Genomic DNA, 23,126 nt, shown 5'->3' on the forward strand with positions numbered 1-23,126 from the left:
AAACCCCGGCCCTGCCACCCCCCTCTGCACGGGGCTATGGGAGGTAGTGGGAGCCCTGCCGGGTTGCGGTCCCCACATTCAGTGAGAGCTTTGGCTTCCCGAGAAGCTTTTGGTAGGTGGACGTTAGCTGCAAAATCTGTTCGGGAGCCTCCCGCTTTGCGTGGGCGGAAGGGAAGCCTTGCTCTTACCCCTCTGCCTGCCTCCAGCTGGAAGGTGACAACTGAGCTTGTGGCTGGGAGAAGTCAGCTGTTTCCATGTTCTTCCTCTGGGGACTTGAAATCTATTTCCAGTGAGGTGGGTCCCTGGGAAGAGGAAGGGCAGCTCTTCTAAGTGGCTGCTGCCAAAGCTGGAAGGCACTCGGAGGTAGCCTTACCAGCCTCAGGCATTTAAAACACTTCAGTCAAACCCTGGAAAAAAAAACATGGGATAATCTTAGTTTCTCCTCTTACATACATTTTGGGCTCTCTGCGCTGTCCTCTGGTTTGTTACTGAGCTTTTTCTGCAGCCACCAGCCTTAGAAAATTGTAGTTGAGAAGAAAAGCACATCCTTTCATCAGTTAACTTTTTATTGCCTGCTTTCTCATGGGTTGGACTTCAGGTTTTATATGGCAAACATCTTTAAAGCTTTTAGGGTATTTCCCTCCTTTCCTTACCCCCGAAATACCCTCTTTGATCTGGATTGTTTGGCCAGCTCTTAATCTGGGATGGAACGGTTTCAGGGAAGAGAAGGTGATTGTGATGGATACCCCAGTGATGTTACCCTTCCCAAAAGCAATTAAATGTGATCAAACCCTCATTCTTGTGCCCAAATGTTTATTGTTCCCCCCGCCATAGTCCCACGTGCTGCCAGGCCAGGCTTTCCACTGGCAATATAAATATATATTATATGTTATATTCATGCTATTTATTAACTTGCATGACGCTGCAAAGCAACTGCTCCACTGGGCTCTAGCTTGTTGCTCACTGTAGTGATGCATTTGTGCTAGGGAGCTCTGATGCTCGTTCACCCTGACTTAATTTCCTGGGAACTTTCCCCTGTCCTAGGCTGCTGAGCTTTGCAAACGTTTGCTGGTGGAAGGCAGTATATTTGTTTTAATCAGAACTATTCTTAAAGCTGTCAGATTAATTGCTGGGGGAGGAAGGGGGTCCCTCCCTACTTCGGTCCTGCCTTTCTCACCTCGTTTTGATCAAAGCCTGGCATTGATCTGATACAGTGGGAAGCTAATCGGGACTAAACGCTGGGGCTGTCTGCGAATCGCAGGGACAGAGCCAGGGACTCTGCATTGCTGGGGGGGGACACGGGGTTCTTTTCTCAAGGCTAGGCTGGTTGGGGTGTTAGCTCCTCCTTGCATGGCACACCGCGCTGTAAAGAGCAACCTGGGAGTCGCACCAGCTGCTCCGCCATCCGCACTCATTCACTTTGAAATCCCTTTAGCGCTGGAACAATTCCATTAGCAGTACTTCTTAGGCGTGATTTGGCGCGGTTTCTCTGCCGATTTAAAACCGAGTCCGCGCACCAGTCTGGAGGCCTCGTCATAACCAAGACATTCCCCGCGTACCTCGGGGCTGCTCGCAACTGAAATCCTGAACAAAAGATCTGCTGTTAGACAAAGGAGGAAGGAGTAAGCCTCTGAAGAGAGGAAGAATTTCTCCTCTGTTTGCCAGCAATTTTTTTCTAACTATTCTTTTCTTAAGGATTGGTCACCAATTAATCCATGTCGTTTTGCAGACAAAGCTGTCAACGTTTTTAAGGTTGCACGGTGAAATAACTTTAGTGCTGTTGGTTCTAGCAGCTCTGAATGTTCTCAAACAAATGCCTTTTAAGATAAAAATGGTCTGCGCTTGGTCCCAGCCCAGAGTTGTGGTCGTTATTGTTTTATTTGAAACGTCTCAACTGAACCCAGTGAAGTCAGTGAGAGCTGCAAGTGTTTGAAAGTCAAGTCACACTTATTTCCATGGCTAAATATGGGCGTAATACAGGGTGTTACTCTAAAATGCTCCAGCGTGTGACCCAAGATGTAGCCCAGCAAGCATGCTATATGCCACAGCTACCGCCTTGCAGTAGCTTCTGGCAGCTTTCGGGTCATCAGCCTGTTAGACGTGGGTACCAAAAGCATCGTGCCTTCTCACTTTTATTTTTTTGCTCTTGCCTGCTGTTGGGGTGTGAGATGCCTCACAGCCACGTGGGAGTGTAAGCTCGCTGGCAACGTGTGTGTGTGTGTGTGTGCATTTTTGCTGATTTCTGTGCATTGGATCAGAAATGAGAATAGTAGAAGCGGGGCACCTTCCCCCCGACACGCACGTACACAGTGCGGACAGTTACAGCTTTATAAAAGGCATTTCTTGCCACTTCTCAGTGGCAGCACTAAGATACCAAATTCAATGTAGCCCACTGCCTTGGAGTGGGGTAGGTGTACTGGTTCTGTGCTGGTGTAGCAAAATCCATCAAACTGGCACATTTATTATCCCAAAACGTTTACAGAACTTAAGAGCAACGTAAAAAATATATGAAGAGCATGCATGGTATTTTTCAATAAAAAGAATAAATGCAAGCAGTGCTTTGCAGGTTCAAATTAGTCCATGTGGGAACAGTTTGGGGAGTTCTGGTGCATGTACGTGGTCCTTCAGTGGCAGGAGCAGGTCTGTTTTGTATTGTGTGGATGCCCTGGGCGGAGGAGAGCTTATGAGAGGAGTTGCTGCAGCTTCCAGCTGGGAAGGGGCAACTCCATCAGCATTTGGCCGCAGCTGCGGTGCTGTGCTGAGTTAACAGGGGTGTAGCTTTGGCTGCAGACCAAGCCCCAGGTTACAGGTCCGTACCCATCAGCCGAGCATCAGACAGGGCTGGTTAGCTCTGGGTTGGAATCGTTAATGTCTTCATAGTATCAAAAGTCATTTGAATGCTACAGCTCTTTCAATTAAGCTCCTGTTGAGCTCCATACGCAGATATTGTAACATAATTGGCTGGCCCGCTGCAAATGCATTAGGAGAGTCTGCTACTGAAACAGCCTGCGTCTGTGCTCCGGGCTGGAGAGGAGCCAGAGCGAGCCGTGGTCTCCACACAATGTCATACTGATGAGGAGGGTGCGAGATTTTGTTTTTGCTAAAATAGTTCTGCCAGTACAGCCCGGAGGGCAGCTGCAGTTATACTGGTACAGAGGGGCCTTATGCCACTCTCAATTGTCCCCGGCTCTGGGGGCAGGCAGTGATGCTGCTGGGAGTACCTTTATCCTGCAGTAACAGCCCGTGCATGGCGTGCGCTGCCCAGCTCCACAAGTGCAACTTTATTTTGTTGACAACCTCCCCCCCCATAGCAACTCTGTCTTGGAGGCCCAAGGAAAATATTTTGCTTCCTCTGGCTGTTAGGAAGCAGGTTCTCCATGGCAGCAGTCCCTTCACAAAGGGTTCGGTCCTGAGCAGGAAACCCTGGTCCGTTCCCTAATGAGCCCTTCCTGCTGATAAGGGGACCTGCAGGTCAGGGGCTCTGCCCGAGCCAGCCAGCTCCCCGAGAACTGATGTGCTTCTTGATGAGCATGTCCTCCAAAGCCTGTAAAATGAGACTCCAGCCCATGCTTCTCGACCAGGCCCTCCAGAGAGGTGGGAGCAGACCTAGATGCTATGAGATGGGACCTGCTTGAGGAAAGGCCAGCTCTGGCAGAGCTGTGCTTCTGTGTTACTGCTGCTGCTCTCTGCTGTTCCTGAGCCGAAGCATCCCGTCTCTCCCCTGCTCAGCAAATTTGCCTCTTGGTGCACGTGGTAGAACCAACTCTGGTTTTATTCCTGGAATAACTATATTCATGTGTGCAGTATTACTGTGTATTTACACCTGGGTTGTTCCCCAGTTTGGGGAGCGGACTGGAGAACAAGGTGGTACCACATCTGTGCTGTCCTGTTTTGGAGCAAGGCAGCCCTTAGGTCTGTTTTTGCAGCCCTGCACTTTGGAAAGGCCTATCCAGCACCAGGCATGACGTGGAGATGAGCATGAAGGATTTGTATAGCTTGGATGGTGCACCAGAAAAGAAGTCACTAACTGGGATCTCTGCTGGCACCCCGTGGCGTGATGCTCTGCAAGCCCCTTCACCACCTGCCCTGTCGGTTTTGCTGTTCCTAAGCTGGTACCGTGACACTTATTTCCCTCCTGAAGGTGAGGTGCACTCTGACACAGTGCAGCAGCATTGCGCAACTTGTGAAGTCCCACAGAAACTCGCTGTGCTGGATTAGTAACAAATCCAGCAATAAAACAGTAGCTGGAATACCGGAGCATTGCCCTTTGGCGGGCTGTTGCTCATTGCCGCTGGGAGGTGGGAGTGACATGTTTTTTCCCCTCTGACAAATCTCTGTTCCCCCACTGACTATATTTAGACACAAATACATCCAGAATCAACTGTGCCTGTGGCAAGCTCTGACACTGCCTGCGGCAGCCCTCACCGAGGCAGCATCACGCGTGCATTTAGGCTGTCACATCTCCCCTTGCCTCTCCACGCTGATGGAAACCGCGTCATCTCGGCCAGACTTCGATTGCTGGGCTGCTGGGGTGTAGCAGTGCGGCTGTCCTTGCCTGGCAGTGCCCTTTATCTCCGTCTTAAACTCTCTTCCATGTAGACCCTGGCTGTAGGAAGGCAGGCAGGTGTGTGGGAAGGAGAGCTATCACTCTCACTTCTTGAGAGGTTACACCTTCTCTTCTGTACGTGTCTGACACGTTGTTTATTTTAACAATAGTTCTGCTTTGTGCTGTGATCCTGGATTACCTCCTCAGCTCAGCAGAGTCTGTGTCAAAGACTTCCTACAAGTGGAAAGAAGCTGTAGGCATCAGTGTTCATGTAGAGGTCTTCAGCGTGAGGCTGTCCTGAGGTCTCGGGGGGTATGGAGTGACATCAGAAACCAGAAAGGACCTGGAGCTCGGCTTAGCTCTTCAGATATTGCTAGCTTGCATTGCAACAGCAGTGATGGCAAAGCAACTTGGGGATAACGTGGGTTGGCAAGCCTGAACAAAAGCCCGAGAAGAGTTAACTCGCACTGTCGACTCAAGTTATAAGCCACGTTTCCTTGTCGTTGTTGTAAGTACTTCAGGGTGGCCCCGCTGCAGTCAGGCCAGCCACCTTCTCCAGGGTAATTGTACTCGGACTGTTTTCACTGGGAGCTGCCGACGGCTCCTGTCAGCGAAGCCCTCCATGCAGTAGAAATAAATTTGCCTCAGTCTGTTGGCAGGATCACAGGCAGGATAATTGCGTTTTGCCAGTGTACTTGCGTCTCTCGCTACCTTTGGACGTAGCTGCCTGCGCTGCCATGCCCCGTGGCACTACCAAATGGGTTTTGCCCCAGTCGTGGCTGCTTTTCCACGGTGGTCTGGTGCATGTCGTTCTTCAGAGTGCAAGAAGCTTTATGATCCTCGCTACAAAGATATGGGTTTATAACTCTGCCTCAAATCACTGCTACTCCTAGAGCATTTCAGGCGGGTTCTTTGGCTCAGTTTATGCATGCTTTAGGGTATCTGCTACCAGCTCAGCAAGCAGAGCATATGGACAGGTGCCACTATCTAAGCTGGCAGCGAGCTCCTCAGCCTGCGCTGCCCTGGCCAAGCAGTGGGAATCAGGCGGTCCTCTCCCTGCCAGCCTGCCCCGCGTTTGCTCAGTCCTGGGCGCTGCCATCCAAACAGGATCATCACCACCCTGCCAGCCCTCCACCAGCATCCACCCTGCTTTTATCTTCATTTCCTCCTCGCTTGTTGTTTTTTGTTTTCCACCTGGGATTTAAATGTTTGTTTGTTTGGCATCAGGGAGGCTTTCTTGTTTGTTTTTTTTAAATACCTGTTGTGACAGGCAGGGCTGAGAACGAGCTGGGCTGGTCTCCACATCCATCTGAGTGCCCGTTTGGGAAATGATGCCAAGTGGGAAAATAAAAAAAGAAATGCAGTTGGGTTTGGCCTGGGAGATGTTTCTGTCCTTGGCCGGTTGCGCAGGATGAGGGATGGGAAAAGCTGGTCAGTTTTTAGGATCTGAAGAGGAAGACCTGTTTTATCCTTCTGGGGAAGGTTCCCGCAAGCTGGCAATACTGGGCACTGTTGTTCTGCTGCTGCCTGCTCCGTGCAGCCACACCACCCTGACCTTGAGGAGCAGATGGCACCGCGCTTCCCTTCCTGCCCTGTGCCCCTCTTCCTCCCCGCCGGCATTTTCGCTCCTCTGTCGAAGAAGACGGTCTGGAGAGGCTGGGAGTGAACAGCAGAGCTGGCACGCAGGCCACCAGCCAGGTCTCTGCATAGATCCTCCTCGTGCAATGTCTCTCACACACCCGTGCACGTTGTTGCTTGAAGGTAGGACAGCGGGGCGGGTGACCCGTGGTGTGCTGGGCAGGAATCTTCCACTTTATTAAAATGAAAGTATTTACTGGCTGCATCAGTTGCCCAGCTGTGGTTAGTTTGTATGAGAACCATTTCCTGCCGTTAAGGAAACTATTCAGCTTTACAGCGGTTCGTGGCAGGAATAGATATTACTATTTACAAAACCTTGTGCTCTTCTCTTTGCCGAGTGGCAGAGTTTCTCACCTGCATCCCTGCCATCAAAGCGCTTGGGGTGACAGGAACAGAGCTGGCGTCGCTGTGCTGCAAGTAAATATCACAGGCTCCAGTGGGGAAAGGAGGTGGGCAGGAGGGGGGCTGCAGGAGAGCCAGGACTTGATGATGAACATGGTACTTTCAGGGCTGCGTGGCCTGAGATGCCATCTTTCTGTACTTGGTGACATTTACTCGCCGGCGTCCTATTCTGATAGTGGGATCTGACGTGCTGCTCTGCATTGCAGGGAGCCAGCAGGGAAGCGGTTCGTGTTAGAGCTTATGTTTGAGTTGGGTTCTTCTGCTTGAAGATTTGCAAAGCCATGCTGAGAAAGACCTGCGAGTGGATGCCTCCTGCTTGTCCTCTTGTGCCAGACGGCATAAGCGCCCTTGCCCGTTGCAATGGTCTCCTCGTCTAACACAGGAGACAACAAAAACTATCCATCCTGGTTCTGAACCTTCCTTGAGAGTGGATTTTTTAGGTTGTAGGTGTAACCTGCCTTTTTTAACAGTAAAGGTGATTTCTTTGATAATCTGTGTGCAAAGGCTGGGGCAGGAGATACAGGATCTTTCCTGGCCTCGCAAGATTTCCTTCTGATGAAATCGTGTCATCTCTGTGAGTCCAGATTTATTTCTGCAAAAAGAAAAGTTGCTCTGCAGTGCCTCGTGGAGGGTCACCAGGTGTTTTGGATGTATGCTGGAAGCTGATAGAGTGCCCAGCTCCAAATTGTCCCTGCTCTGGGAGGTGCAAAAGCCTGCGATGAGGCCAGAGAAGATGCCCCACGGTTGTCTTGTCTCTCCACCACGTAGCTGCAGGCTGTGCAGGATGCCTTGGTGGAATCAGCATCATCTAAAAAAATGCGCTTTTTGGTCCAAGTGTTGCAGCAGCCGCTTTGTCACAAGATCCTCATTGACAAGATAGGTAATTAGCCACTCTGTTTAACAGGGGCTCAGGGGGCTGGATTTCATTAAGGGAGGGAAAACGAGCATCTCACTCATGATTTGTGTACATCAGTGACTGTCCTCTTAAGTGCATTTGCTTACACTATTTCCCCAAAACATGACATAACAAGAAGGGGGGTGGGGGAGTGCTGGGGTGTTAGCTAAACATTAGTAACATCCTATTTTGTGTTCAGCGTTTGCTTCTTACGAATTGAGCCCTTCTTAAAAGTATTGATAGGAAACAGAAGTAGGACCTTCCTGCTACAGAAGCTGTTGTTAGCGACAGCAAGGAGGATGATACAAGGCAGACAGAGAAGCAGCGCAGGGTTTGCGGTCTGCACACTCCCGCGGAGCCAGCAGAAACAGAGCAGCAGAGGGCTGGTGATCCCCAAGGGTGGAGGTCAGGCTGGAGCTGGGGACGCTGCTGGCTCCTTGATCAACACGTGAGTAGGTGTCCTTTGGGCACCCTTTGTTCATGGGAGTTGGACAACGTGAACAGCAGCTCCTGCAGTCTGACCCTGCTGGTCCCTGCCTGCTTCTGGCATCGCCTTGATCTCGTTTGGCCAACTGGTGCTGGTTCAGCTGCTAAATTGTCTCCGTAGGTATTTCGTGAAGACGGGAGGTACTTTCCCCAGTGTTACTCTTCAACAGCTGCGGCATGGGTGTTGTGAATAGGAGAGGCTGATTTGCGAAGACATCTGAGATCCGCTGTGTCGAGGGAAACGTGAGGGCAAAGAGGAGGAACAGCGCAGGAGGACCAGTGCAAAGCTCTGCCTTCGGGTAGCAGTAATCATCGGCATCAATCGAGGAAGGAAATAACTGGCTTGGCAGCAGCGGAGCAGACAAAAATCTCAGTGAATCACAGGCTCGACATGAGTCAACGCTGTCACACGGTTGTGAAAAAGGCACACGTCATAAGAGGCCGTGTAAGGAGTTGCATGCTTCGCAAGGCATCTGAAGTATTCCTCCTGCTCCCGGTGCCGGTAAAGCCATGGCTGGAGCCCTTTCTTTCCCATTTTGGATGCTGCATTTCAAGGAAGATGTGGGCCAATAGCAGAGAGTCCAGGAAGAGCAGCGAGAGCAGTCAGAGGGCTGGAAACTGTGAGGAATGAGAAAAGCTTGAAAGGACCCAGGATTGTTTAGTCTAGGCAAGAGCAAGCTGAGCAGGGAGGGGGATATGAAAAGCTTTCAAAGACATAAAAGGCTGCTACGAAAAGTGAGAGAATGATCTGTTCTTAGTAGCTACTAGGAATAAGATAACAAGTCATGGGCTGAGCAAGGAAATTTAGTCATCAGGGAAAACTTACATAAGTGAAAGGCTGATGAAGTACTGAAACCTCCAGTGCGTGTGGGCTCGGTGTCAGGAGGCCTTCAGAGCACCCATCTCCAGGTGGGTGGGAGAGGAGCTCATCTTGCTTTGGCTGGCAGGACACACTATGAGACCTTTGTAGCCCTGTTTTCCTGTTGCTTGAAGATTATTTTATAAAGCTTGTGATGAAGCCTGCCTCTTTTGGAGGCAGGCACGCATTTCCCGGACGCTGCCAACCTTGATGTTACAGGACAGCAGGGATTACATATGACAGGGCTACTTCGTTGTTGGTATAGCAGCAATTCTCCGAGGTCCTGGTCAGGCTGCAGGCTCGCACTGAGATGGGAGGAAGCCTCATTGTTAACGACAGGAATACAGAGTGTGTTCGCCTGTGGTGGGACAGCAAGGGAGCCCTTGGCTTGCTGCTTGTCCCTGTGTGTGACCATGCCAGGGGATGCACAGGCCCGGTCCTTGTCCTGAAGACATTAGATGGGGGCAGGGGAATCCCCCCACCAAGGCAGAGCTCGCCAGCACATTTATTTGCTGGTTCAGGGGCTGACTTTGGCCGTGCTTTTTAATCGTGGAAAGTAAGAGCGTGTCTTTGTGTCCTAAATAGGCGATTGTCCTGATTCTCATCCCCGGGATCCATTATGTCTTAGCAAATTACTTTCTCTCTTTTAAATGCCTTAGTGATTAAAGATGCCACAGCAGATACCCTTAATGAGTACAAAAAGGGTAATAATTCCTCATGTTGGCACTGAATGCAATTAATCAGGCCCCTTTACTTGCTTTTTAAATAGATGAGGCATTTAAGGCCAAGCAAGTTTTTAATTGGACTTTAATGTCTCTCATTTACTTCATTTTGGCACAAGCATAGGAATTCCCACCCCCAGGTTTGCTGTTGGATTTATTCAGGGTGATGAAAGGCTGCTCAGCATGGAGTGAAGACTCAGCAGCAGACTCGAACATGTCCTTCAGCCCGTGCCTGGCTCCGTCTCGTTGCCTGGCCCAGGCTTGGTCCTGCTGCAAACAGCACAGAATTGTCCGGGCAGGAGCAGAGCCAGGTCATCCAGCCCAGGGCCCGTCTCCAGCATGGGGCTGACATTGGATATTAGCAGTATTTTTGGAGTAGTCATCAACACAAGGGTGCAACATAGCCTGCCCTTTTTCGTCAGATTCCCTTGCCTTGAAGGAACTGTTGACTTGCAAGTATTCTTGTGGCTATCTGGAAGCCCTTGATGGAGGTCCATGTTCATAACCTAGGCTCTGTAGCTTCAAACATGGGGTGAATTGTATCTTTTAAGGGCTATTCCTGAGATCCATGGCCAAGAGGAGGCATAGAGGTCTTGAGCACTGTTACAGATGGATGTGTGCATGTAGACGTTGTTAATTTATGCCAGGAGTTACCATGGGAGAAAAGAAGTGTGACGAGCGACCTTCATCTAGCCTGCAGCCCCTGCTCCCTGCTGCGAAGCCGGCACCATCTCTGCTTCCACCTCTGGCCACGAACCATCTTGCCTTTGGTTCCCTTCCCTCGTGTATATCCTCCGCTGTGGTTTGGGGATGGCAGTTGCCTGTCAGCGTGTCCCAGTCTGTGTTTCGTGCAGGGACTTGTGCGGCAGCCCAGCCCGGCCAGTTGGCCCCTGTCCCGACTCAGCTCTTCCCCACCGGCAGCTGACAGCCCGAGGTTCAGCCGAAAAGGCATCAGTCTCGGCGTGTGCGAGCCTGCCTCTGAGCCTGCTTGTCACTCTGCAGGGCAGGCATTCCTCTAACACCCAGGAGAGATCCTGAAATGGCTTCAAGTGGGTTTTCCAGGTGCGTGCTGTGTCTTTTGCAGAGTCAGGCCTGTCTGTAGTACAGCTGTACAGTGGCTGTAGGCTCCCACCCATGGAAGAGCTGGTGGATGCAGGTAAGCTGTGAGTGCCCTTGGACAGGTGAGATGGCTCTTATGCCATCAGGGTTCTTTGCCCCAAAAACCATTTAGGAGACATCTAGGGACAAAGGACGACACCCTCCATTTCTGCATCCCTGCTTCTCCTGCTTCAAAGGGAGGCAAAACTGTAAGCATAAGCGAGTCTGGAAAGTTAAGTGTGTTCAGAGAAATGTGTTATTGAATACCTTGTGTTAATTTAAACACCTTCTGCCTGCCAGGCTGGGGGGAGAGGAGTGTTGCCAGCTGGATCAGCCATAGCACTTCTCTAGATCTGTCTCAGAGCATCTTTACTTTAAGTCCCCTGCTAAAACCCAAGGCCTCCCAGTGCAGCGTAAGGAACTGCCGTGCACGAACACCAGGCTCTGCCATCCAGGCGGCTGCTCAGCAGGGAATGCCACAGGGGATGCTTGCCCAATATTTTGTTTGGTTTTGCCTTCTTAATTGTCATACCTCCTCTCCTCCCACTCCCTCGCAACTTGAACATGCATCTGATACTGGGTTTGGTGGTTGTGCAAGGCTCAAATATAGTCCTGGATAGCCAGATGTAGGAATCTAATCTCTCCAATTTTATCTTGTGCTGAGAACATCTTTGCACGTTTTGCCCCCTTGCACCACTTTCCTGCTACCTGCAGATAAGGATACTCCGAGCCATCATGTCTTGAAAAGTAAGGGAGAATAGGGGGCTGAGCGAGGATCAAGGTTTTATTGCGTGATCATGATGTGGGGGCTGTAGACATCTTGATGAGACATTCAGGCATAAAGGTGAATAAAAGAGCATCCAGCTTGCTCTGTGTTCTCGCAGGGTGAAAAGTACGGGCTGCTGGCACGTTCTCCAGCGGTGGGCAGGGACTGAAGGAAATAAGAGGGCCAGGTCCTAGGATATTTCTGCTCCTCTGGCTGGGCAGTATGAGGAGGGGCAGGCAGCTTTGTCCGGTGGCTATGGAGCCTGCCAAGATGCCCTTAATCCAGGGTTTGTACCCCAAATATATCTATGTCAGGAAGCTGCAACCCCAAGTGACCATGGCCAGCCATTCTTGCATTGAGAATCTTCTGGCTGAGGCTTACAAAGATGTCATTTTCTTTGATTTAATTCCATATAAACTGCAGAATTATTTTCCTTTAGAGGCTTGCAAATTATGGAAGCATAAAGCACGCTAATGATCCGATAAGGACAGCTTTGGATACGTTCCCAAGAACGGCTTCCCCTGGGCAGGACTGTGCTTGGAGAGAACTGATGGAGAGCAGTCTGCCACGCTCACCTGGCTGCCTTCCTTGGGGCCCCCCCTCCCCAAATTCCTCCATCTCTCAGGAACGAGAATCATTTCCTCTCCGGCTTCTTGCAGAGGCAAAGGCCCTGCAGACCTGAAGTTATCTCTGGAATGTGTGTAAACACCGAGTTCAATGGGATGCTGTTTGCCCCCCTCTCCTTGGGGGGGTTTAAGAAGAGTTAATACGAGTTTGTTTTACGAGTTCCTAGCCCTGAGAATTGTCTTCCTCCGAGGGTGACCCGGCTGACCCGAGTCCCTCTGTGTGCATTTCCTAGCATAAAGGGGAGATCTGGGGGCCCCGCCATGTGGGTGGGATTGCGGTCCTCTGAGAACAAGGAGATGAAAGAACAAGGTGGTCTTGCTGCTAAACAGGGACCTGGGAGATGGCGTGGGATCGCAGTGCACGTGCGCTGGGACTCAACGTGTCGCGTGATGGTGTAACTAACGGGATTTAGGCGATCCTTGGAAACAAACAGATTTGTGATCAGGAGAAGGGTGGGGGTTACAGGCAGTTCTGGTGCCCCTGTCTTCGAAGAGCGTTGAAACGTAAGCGGGGGACAAAACCTTAGAAATGACGTACGGGCTGGGACAAAATGCATTTCAATGAGAGGCATAAAGAGCTCCATCTGTTTGTCAAAAAAAATAATTCAGATGTAAGTTCGTTACGGTGTACAAGTACGTTACTAATAAGACCCGCCTGGGCACCAAAGTACTCTTGGATTTAGAATAAGCAGCGGCAACCAGAACCTAAAGCTAGACGAAATCACGTTGCAAACAGACGTGTTGATACCAATGAAATGGTTAATTCCTAGATGTGTTGTCAGCGCTGGTGACGCACTGAGGCTGGATCCCTTCCAGAAAACAACACTTTAAACCGAAGACAAAGAACCGGGCTTAGCACAGAGGTGATCAGTGGAATGGCTTGGCCTGGTATATACAAGGGGTCAAACTAGATGATTTAATGATCTCTTTTGGCCTGAAAGCTTTCTGTTCTCTTAAGAAGATAAATGAAAAAGCCCTTTCACAAAAAGCAAGCACTTGAGATACGTGTGTAATGAACTCTGCTGCTTCCAGGGGAACGGCGGAGCAGGATCTGCAGGAAGCGTGACCTTGCTGCCTGCAGGCTGCCTGAAGTTGGTGGCCATCTGTTTAGTGGCGGTGGCTCACCACCATCAAGGCCACCACTCTCACGCGTGACGTTTCTCAGCTCCGTTTTTAATTGCTAACTGAGGCTGTCTTCCTGCGTTGAAGTAACATTTGCTCTCTTATTTCCACCAGGGTGAAGAGGCCAAGCGGTATGAGCAGCCTCCTGGGGAAGATTGGCTCCAAAAAGCAGAAGATGAGCACACTGGAGAAATCTAAACTGGACTGGGAGAACTTCAAGGAGGAGGAGGGGATTGTGGAGGAGCTGGCAATCCATAACCGAGGGAAAGACGGGTAAGAGGGACTTTACCTAATAGTAGGCAAGCATTTCCCCCCACTTCCTATACACGTAGGAACCCCATCGCTTGCTACAGAGAGTTCAGCAAACCCATGGGATTTCTTAAGGATTTATATATAAAACCAGTCGCTGTACTAGGTATCACAGGGAGACAGGTAAGTCTGCAAGCACCTATCACTCCCTGCTAACAACCTCGTGAGGTCTTCAAGTCCAGCTAAAGTAGAGTCTGGCTGTGCGTCATCTCTCCTGCTAGTGGCACAGATGCAGCGTGAACCGGTCTAATGCAGCACTCCCATGAGGAAACACAATTGCCTTTGCCCTGTTTTTTTTTTTAAAGAAAAAAAAAAAAGTCTCAAATTGGGAGGTATGCTTTTTGTTCCATTCTTCAAATGACATGTTCCAGCTGCGTCTGTCCTCCCTCCCTCCTGCGTAAAGGTGTGTGCATACCCAGAACAGCTGGCAAGGTGCATTAAAGATTATGGCAGCACTGGGCGTTGATTGTGTGCATCAAGCAATGTTCACTCCAATGAAGTTAATGGAAGTATCGTAAAACTAAATGGCGATGCTGTAAATAAAACAGAAAGTTAATAACATGCACTGCAGGGAAGGATAATAAGATCAGAAGCGACATTTCCACTACGAGTGCTTTGCTAAGCTCTGGGAAAACGTAACTGGCTTACTGGACAGCTCATAAAATGTATTTTTATTGTAAGCTATTCTTTTACTCTGCGGGAAAAACTCAGAGCTTCTGCATTCCAACAGATTGGATTTTGTATTTCAAATAGATATAACTGCTGAGTTTTTTTCAGTTTGGCCTTGCACCCTTCCACGATACCCCTTCTCCATCAGATCTGCCCCGATATGTTTCTGGACATTGGCCCTTGAACAAGTAGAGCGATTCAGTAGGAGCGCTGGAGGCAGACAGGGCGTTCCTCTGAGTTCCTTGTAATCCAAGGAGGTGAGCGATTTACATTGCGTACAGGTGTGGTAGAGCGCGCGTGCACCGGATCGTCCTCAGTGCCGTCTGCGGCATGGCGAATGTCATGGTCAGAGCCCTGTACGTGAGGCTCTCCATTGAAATGGCCCGTGCCAGGAGTCTGGAGGCAGAGCCAGGCCGCGTACCAGGCTCTGAGGTGGAGGAGGAGGAGGAGGAGGGGGAGCTGCTCCCATGAAGCCCCATCAGGAGCTGCGGGCTGCTTTGGGAGAACCCCCCTCCAGGAAAGGGTCCTGTTTCTGTCTGTGGCACCTGGCTGGCTTGTCCCGATGGGATGTGGAGTGAGAACTTGCCCTCCGCAGACATCTGAGTGGCTGCCAAGTATGTTAACAGCTTTGGGCTTTCGCTGCTCTGGACTGGGCTGATGGTGGTAGTACCACAATTAAAAGCCAGACCATCTTCTGCCGATTGCTGGGACACACTGGTTCTTTCCATGGTTGGTGGCATCAGCCTGAATCAGGGTCCATCACTCTCAGCTGGACTGTACATGCCCAAAACAGGCCAGGCTGCCCTGCATGAGCATTTTGTGGCACCTCTTGCTTGTTCAAACCTAGTACGTCAACCTTTCTTGGCCAGTGCTGTTTCCTTTCCCACCCCATACAAGCAGGACAGCTCGCTCTTCACGCCTGGCAAACCTTTCCGGAGACACTAACGTAATGGTCCTTGAAGGCTGAAGAAGGGATCAGCACATTGAAAAGATGAGCAAAGCAGAGCAGCAATTTTAAGAGCCTCTGTAAGCTTGGACAGCTTTGGGGTTTGCTGCCTGTCACATCCCAGGCTACAAAATCCGCTGGGCTATTGGCAAGCACTTTCTGTCATTAAACAAATGAGAAATGTGATGCCGTGATAACTTTAGGCACTCCTTAAAAATCTGTTTGTGCTAGTCAGGCATGTAATGTGAGGGGATCGACCGAGTATCTGCTCGCTGTGAATTACATCCACCTTCAAGGTAAAGGAAGGGAGAAGGGAGGAGCACCGATGGACGCGCAGCCCACTGCATTTCTGCTTACAGGCCGCCTGTAACGCCCGTGGTGTGAAGCGTGCTGCGCCGTTACAGAGCTGCTGCCGGCTTCAGGTTGTTTTGCAGGAGCCTGTTGTCCCTTCCCCAGCTGCCTCTTCTCCTTTAATAATGTCGGCTCTGCTCACCCTTCAGCGGGCAATCATTTACACATAGCTATAAAAATTGTAATGAGCGGTTGCTAACCCTTCAACCCAGGCGGGAGGGAGCGGGGCGCTGCCTTTATCCCTGGTGCCGACGTGCGTTGGAAACCTCTGGTCCCTGCATGTCCTGCTTTGTAATTGTAAACGTCTGCCTGACGAGGAAAGCCACAACCCGCTCCTGGAGGTGTCTGCCCAATGCTACGCATGCCTGTGCGCTACAGAGATGGTCCATGCGTGTCTTGAGGAAGGCGGGAGGCATTTCTTTTTGCTCAGAAGGCAAGGCAGGCTGAATTTCTTTTTTTTTTTTTTTTGCAGTAACCTTGCAGAAATTGCTGTTCACAGCCCGGAGCTCCCCAGCCCTTCTCTGGCAGCAACATGTGCTTGGCCAGCACGCTGGTGGCCGGCTGAGCAACGGGGCCGCGGCATCTTTCTGCTGCTGATGCCGGTTATCAGCCAGCCGCAGCTTGGCCCCGGGATTCCTGCAGCAGAGGGGACGCATGCTGCCCCGTGGCTGTGTCCACCCTTGCCTCTGATTTTCCGGCTCTCCTATCGCCAGCCCCAGACAGCGATTTGCATTTCCCCAGCAGCAGGATCCGGGCTTGCGCAGCCTGGTTGTGTCAGATCCTGAGGGCCTGCCCTGGATTTGACAGGAGGGGCTGAAACAAGGAGCGGAGGCAGCTATCCCCTTTGCTGTCGATCTCTCTGATGTGCTTTATAAATGGAAATGTGTAGCGGCCTCTTAATTGGGCCACCTTTGTAGGGCAGGCCCAGTGGGGGAGCAGCCCTGCTCCGGGTGCGGGGCCGGCCCCGTGCGCTCGTGCACTGGGTGACTGCTGGTGACTGGCAGGGGACAGGCAGCACCAATGAAACCCTCCCCGGAGCAGTTTGCGGCTGCCCTCGTTAGCGGAGACAGCCACTTCTCCCAACAAATTTACCTTCCTCTGCTGTGGATCACAGCCGCCCTGTTTTCACGCGGGCTGATAATTTACGGGAAGGTATTGATTCAGGTAGCAAAGGTTATTTAGACAAGCGCAGGACGGGTGTTTGTGCCTCGCTCGTGCACTTTGCACTGCTGTTTGGCAGCGCCTTGCTGTCGGCTGCACGGAGCCAGGCTGGGAACCGGCGACGGAGCCGCAGCTCGGGCGCAGGGTTTGGGGCGCAGGGGGGCTTGCACCGACCCTGCAGACCTGCTGCTTCCCTGCTTGTGTCCGTCAGCACCTCCAGCCTCCGTGTACAGGCAGTACAAGCCGGCTGGGCTTGTTCCCAGGCTGCCTGCCCCGTAAACCCCGGTGTACGCACAGGTAGTGCCTTGAGGGTCTGCTCTGGCCCCTACGGTGCTTTTCTGTGGCCGGCCAAGGACAACGCCACGGGGTAACGTCGCGGTTCCTCCTCCATGCAGAGCCACTGGCTGCGGCCGTGAGACCGCATTCCTGGCTCATGATCCGTATCGATCCCCCAGGAGTTGGTCCCTACCCACTGGAGAGGCACGGCAGCCGTGGAGGAGGAGGAGGAGGAGGAGGAAGGCACTGTGACCCCGTGCTGGGGTTGGGAGAAGGGTGTCCCAGAGGGGCCACAGGAGCTGCAAATTCAGTAGCTCGGGCTGTTGCTGCCCAAGCGGTCGGGGTGTTCCCAGGTTAACAGCGGTAACCCCTGTCCCTGGCCTTCCCGGCTGTGGTTGCGGTTGGTGTTTAGCAGTGGAGGGGGAGGAAAACCACACGCCCAGCAATATGACACGCTGTAATACATAACGTGACCCCCCCCGACTTCCTTCCCGTGGCCTCTCCGAGCCCGGCCTCAGGAGCGGGTCACCTCCCTGCTTGCGGGGATGAAGGGAAGCAACACTCCCCTGCCCGCCTTTCCTGAGCCGGCGTGGGGAGGGGGGCCTTGGTGCACAGCCCTCCTCCGACGGCAAGGGGCAGGGGGCCAGACAAATATCTCCCCACGGCCAGCACATCGTCTGCGTTACGCCGCGCTGGGCCCCTGCCCCTCGCAGCCGGCGGAGATGAGCTGACCCAGTTGTGTCAGCGCGAGACGGGCTCGGGCTGTGATGGGAACGGGGTGGCAGCAGGGATGCGCGGGGCTGTTCATCCCCTCGGGGGAATCACTCGCTGAAATGAATTTGGATTAATTCATTTGCAATGATGGCTGGGTGGGCAGGAGTGTCAGGGCCGTCCCTTGTAGCAAGGGCGAAGGCACCCTGGTGCTGGGAGCACATTCAGCGCCGGTCCGATAGTTGTAGCGTAAAGCAGAGACCTCGTCACCAACGGCAGCGGAGCCCCTCTGTCCCAGAGGGACCGCTGCTGGTGGTGGGAGGGGGCTTCAACCTTCCCGTGCAGTTGGGTCTGAGGCACCTTTGTGCACGCTGCCAGCCACCCGGGAGCCTGGAAAACGTGCAGAGCCTGCGATGCTCATCTTTCCTGCGGTCTTGCTTTCAAGTGATGGGCTTCTCTGGTTAGCAGGCACCAGCTGCGGCGCAGGAAAAGCAGTGACCGGCAGAGAGAAGCCGAACGCAGTGGCTCATGCATCTCGCGCCGGTGCCGAGCGTAATGACCTTGTCATGAGAGCCGAGTGTTTGCCACCCTGGAACAAATGCAAAACAATTGTGATGATTCAATTACAGCTCCTGTTTTGAATTGCAATTTCGCTCCCTCTGTAGGTTAATTAGTAGCACAGCCCCGGGCTATCTGTGGCAAGGGTTTGCAGCAAAGTACATTAAAATTCAGCTGCATGCCGTCAATGAGCGGCAAGGTGCTTTTCCAGGCACGGGCATGCTCGCCTTCTTCCTTGCAGCACTCAGGTGCCTCGCTGAGAGGGAGAAGTAAATACTCAGCGGTGGTTAGGAGCTGGTCTGTGGCTGGGAAACCCCTGGCCTGAATCCCTGAGCTGCTGCAGGCTTGCTGGGTGACGCTGTTTGCGTCCCTAATGCTCCCTGTGCCCATTCTCAGCTTGTATCGTGGGTCGTGCTGCTGTGGTTGGGTTTGAGATGCTTTGCTGGGGGGTGCGTGGGCAGGGTCACCCCGGCAGCCAGGGAGGAGCATCAGAGCTGCCTCTCCTGCCGAGGACCTGACGTGAGCCCGTTCAAGTTGTTTGTGAAGGTCATTTCTCAGCTGTAAGAGCAGAGCTGGAACCAGAAGCAGCCACCCCATATCTCCAGCCTACGGGGACCCTTCACCCCAGACCTCTGCGAGTCCCCCAGGAGACACGCAGCAGGCCACAGAGCAGTTTTGGTGTCTGTAGGAGATGCTCAGTGCAGCGATCAGCTCGTGGAGAGAGAGGGAGGGAGGCCGATGATGCCTTCCCTCCCTGCTCATCCCTTTGGGTCGGCTTTGCCCCGGGCTAGGGGCAGCGCTGGCTGCTACGGGCACTGCTTACAGCCTCTGCCTCTCTGCCTCCCTGCAGGTACATCGAGAGGAAAGCGTTCCTGGAGCGCGTGGATCACAGGCAGTTCGAAATCGAACGTGACATCAGACTGAGCAGAATGAAGCCCTGATGTGGCGGGGGTGGCTGCGGGGGATCCTGCTCCCTTCTGTGCCCGAGCGCTGGCTGGGGGCTGCCAGCCACCGCCGGACCGCCAAGCACGGAAACTGTTCTCTACCCAAGACTCAGCCTGTATGTCTCAACGTACAGGTTTTTCCTTTTACTGTAATAGTTTGGGGAGGGTATTTGTCAGTGGGCAGGGGGCACTTTGAGGGTTAAACGGCCCAGCAGGTGACAGAAGCAACCAGCGTGATTCTGGCAGGCAGCTTTCCAAGGAGAAGAGATGGTGGCACCCATCCTTTGCCAACCCCGGGTGCTTCTGGCAGCAGGAGGAGCCGCCAAGGCTGGGAGGGTGCTGGAGCCTGGGTTAAGGCTCGGCTGGCACCTTTGGTTGTGAGAGCGGAGCTGCGGGAAGGTTTCGTGGCTGCTGTGCGTGCGCAAGCTGTGGGCTGGAGCCCTTCTCCCCGCTCTGCCGGCCCCGCAGCGCTCCCTGCCCCTCCGCGCTGTGCTCTTGCCCGGACAAAGCCGAACTGTCTGTACTTGTTTGTGGGGTCTGATGATGCTGGGGGGGTTTTAAGCAAGCCGATGAAGAAATCCTTCCTTGTTCACGCTGTCAAGAAGATGGGAGCAGCTGCAGCAGGCAGGACGGGCCAGGATCTGAGCGTTCACGTGAATAAAGTATTCCATCCCAGCACTCTTGCATGCTGCCAGCGTGGTTTGTGCGGGAAGCAGAGGACAAAGAAATTAAGGGTCACATACAGTAAGGAGTGTCTGACTGCGATCGTGAAAATCCCTGCTCAGAGGTGCCCGTGTCTGCCTTGATAGCAGCCCGAGGGTCAGAGCAAGTGCTTGGATCATTTTCCCTCTGCAGTACTGGGGCTGGCGGTGAGATTAAAGCCAGAATTGGGGGTGATGGGGACAACGTAGTTCTCCTGTAGCAGTGCTGCAGGAGTAAGGAAACCCACCCAAGGCATGGCCACGCAGGGACATTCAGCAAGTGAAGCTGCCTGGGAGGGCAGACCGAGGCGCCTGGGCGTGGAGCAAGCGGCCGGAGCTGGAGGCCGGCAACGCACCGTCATCTCCACCGTCCCTTCTGGTCTGGCGCTGACTGAGTTTGGCAGCTCCCGATGTTTGGCCCGTGCACGTCCTCGGAGCGGAGGTGCTCACCGGCCTTTCCCCACGGGATGCTCTGAGCCCACTCGGTGGGGCAGCCCGTGCCGGCGCTGTGCCGGGGGGGAAAGCGGCACAAGCCCCATCCCTCCTGCTAACGGGGCGAGCGATGCTGCCACTGGGCCCCTTGCCCACGGCTCTGAGCGTGCTCTCGGCTTTGGCCTCACGTGTCGGCTGCTGAGTCAGCCCTTGCTCTGTGGCCATGTTGCAGGATAGACGAGAACAAAACAGCACGTGCTCGGGGGGAGCTGCAGCCTTTGGCACCCTGTTATGTACAGAATCAGCTGTTACGGACCTGCTTAAACGAGCCTGAAATTGGACAGAAACAAAACAACAGGGGTGATGACATGTTTTCATCTCCAAACGCTTCCAAGCCAGTTGCTGCTTTGGTTTTGGTTGCAAAAACAACTGGAGTCCCTGTCCAGGGCACCGTTGTGGGGAGGTTTCAGCTCGGGACTCCTGGCTGGCAGCGAGCAGCCCTGGGCTGGACCTCGCGGGGGGGGGGGCTGCGGTGTAAGGCCGATGCTGCTCCAGTAGCCGGGCTGCTGTCCCGCTTGGGGGTGGTGGTGCAGGACCATCTTTGGCCCCCTCTCTCTTCCCCGTGTGCTGGGCTGGGGAGGCAGCCGGGTCCTGCCCTGCTCGCAGGACACCTCCCAGCAGGGACCCCAAGGCAAGCCTTGTTGCTTGTTTTGCAGCAGATCCTCGCTGACGGCGAGATGCGCAGGGCAGCAGCTCAGCCAGGGCGGCCGCAAGCGGGGCTGGGAGGGCTGGGCCCGCTGGAAGCGCTGAGCAGGCAGCAGGGGACATGATTTGCCTTCTGCTGCGCTTTGCTGGGGCTGAGGAGGAGAGGAGGGGATATCGGGGATCTTCTCTGCCCTGCGTCCCCTCATGACTGCGGTCCTGGGGCCTCGCATGCTGGACAGAGGTGGGGAAGGGTCGTGTCACCCCCGCACAGGCTGGGTCCCCGTGGCATCTGGGCTCCCTGGGGACTGCCGACCGAAATCTTTGCCACGGCACAAGCATCCCGGCTGCTGCTGGGTGCTGCCTGCCGTGTCGGGCCTCCAGTGCGGCTGCATTTTAGGGCTCATTCTGCTCCAGCAGCTTGGCAGCATCTTGGGGTGAAAAGTAGGTTAGAAATGGAAGATAATTCTGAGCGTTGTATTATGAGCAAGAGCTGAACGGAGATCCAACCTTTGGAGATCCCAAAGGCCAGAGGCACCAAACCCAGCCCTGCTCTTAAAAGCCTTAAAGAGCTCCAGGCTGTGTCCGGAGAGAGCCCTGCAGTGGCATCAGGCTCTGGATGGCTTGGGGGGATGGCTTTGGATTTACACGCACGCTAACGTATGTTAGTGGGATCTGGCCAGCACAGCCTCCGCTGGCACGCTGGTAAACTGGGAAAATCAGCGACCCCCAGTTTACAGGATCCTGCCTGCCAGCCCCAGCTCTGCTCTCCACAAACTCTCCGGCCTCTCTTCTCTGGGGTTTTTCCTTCCCTTCAGCTGAGCAAACGTGGAAAATTTTGAAATCTTGGAAGCAACCTGACCTGCTGGAAAAGCGCAGTTTAACGGCGGTGGCCGAGAGCCTCAGCTCCCCTCTCTGCTGGGCTCCCCAGCTCGCGGCAGCGTGGCGTGCCCGGCTCGGCTGGAGGATGCCAGGCTGCAGTGCCAGCTCCCAGCCTGGCAAGCTGGGACGGGCTCGGCGGAATGGCCGGGAGGCAGCCTCCAGCCTGGGGCTGATTCCTGGCTTCCTCTGTGCGTGCTCCCAAGCGTCCCGCGTTTTTGCTTGGTTGGATCATGTATTCCTCGCCTCTCTTTCCTGAAGACGAGGAGTGATTTACAGGTCTCCAGAAAACACAGCTTGGCTGCTTAGGAAGGAAAAACAAAAAGCCAAAACCCGACTCCGCTTGCTATTTCCATTGCCCAGCCGCCTTCCCACGAAGGGGGGTGGCCCCGGTACCCGCCAGCCCTCGGCATCCCCGCCAGCCCTGAGCTTTCTGGAAGGAGCAAAGCTCCCAGGAGATGTGGGTCCCTCTTTCAAAGCGTTCCCACCTTGAGCCATCTTCTCCGGGAAACTCACGTGTCCTCCGTGGATTGAGACCCACCCGGGGCATTTGCTCGGGATAATTTTGGCCCTGCAAGGAGTCCCTCATGGCCCGAGCATCACCTCACCCCGAGGAGCTCCCCTTCCCTGGCCGCCTGAAGGGGCCCCTTGTGCAGCTGGGCCCCGAACAAGGCAGCGATTGTGTCTGTGTGCCCCGACGGTCGGGGCTTCTGCCACGGCGGCCGCGCTCCAGAGCCACAGTAAAACCGGCTGCGTCCAACCCGCGCCCGCGGGCTCGCCTTTATTGAGCCGTTCGGTGGGGTTTGGGGAGGCTGCCCAGGAGAGGCTGTTACGGGGCCACGGGAATCACGGGCGGGGAGGTAACGTCGTGCATTTAAAGCTGCTTCGGTGATAGGGATGTGAGAATAAATGTCCGGCTCTCGACGTGGGAAGAGGTTGAGAGCTGGCTGCATCCCGTGGGCCGCTGCCGGGCCGTCCCAAGGACTGTGATGGGATTCAGGGCTGGCCGAGCCGCCATGGGGCAAAGCGTGATGGTGAGCTGTGCCGCAGCTGGCAGGCGGGAGAAGGAGGGAGCAGAGCGCGGGGCTGGCCCCGGGAGGCATCTCCCCGCAGCCAGGGCAGCAGTTCCCTGCGGGGACCGGGGCTGGGAAGGGCTGGTGCCCGGGAGGTGATGCTGGGGGCACCGCATCCTCTTCTCCAAGCTGCTGTTTTCAACCTCTCCCACCTCTTTTCCTCGCAGCAATGTCCCATCCGGCAGCGCAGCGGGGTTTCTGGCTGCGGTGAGTTCAGGACTAACAGGGAGTAACGGGGCGGCTCGTGGGTCTCC

The 23,126-nt window shown here is 53.9% G+C and overlaps 1 protein-coding gene across 2 annotated transcripts in view; it reads left to right on the forward strand.

Moving 5' to 3' along the window:
- Positions 1-23,126, forward strand: part of CFDP1 (craniofacial development protein 1) — a 99,040-nt gene that overhangs the window by 48,420 nt on the left and 27,494 nt on the right. Inside the window, exons 6-7 of one of the 2 annotated variants that reach the window (XM_050904026.1) lie at positions 13,275-13,433; positions 18,992-19,756. The exons of the other annotated variant lie outside the window; for it this stretch is intronic. Coding sequence (XP_050759983.1) covers positions 13,275-13,433; positions 18,992-19,082 — 250 coding nt within the window. The 3' untranslated portion in view covers positions 19,083-19,756. Of the gene's footprint in view, positions 1-13,274; positions 13,434-18,991; positions 19,757-23,126 lie in introns of those variants that run through there. 2 annotated transcript variants of the gene reach the window in all.

This window comes from Gymnogyps californianus, chromosome 12, assembly GCF_018139145.2.
Source record: "Gymnogyps californianus isolate 813 chromosome 12, ASM1813914v2, whole genome shotgun sequence".
NCBI lineage: Eukaryota > Metazoa > Chordata > Aves > Accipitriformes > Cathartidae > Gymnogyps > Gymnogyps californianus.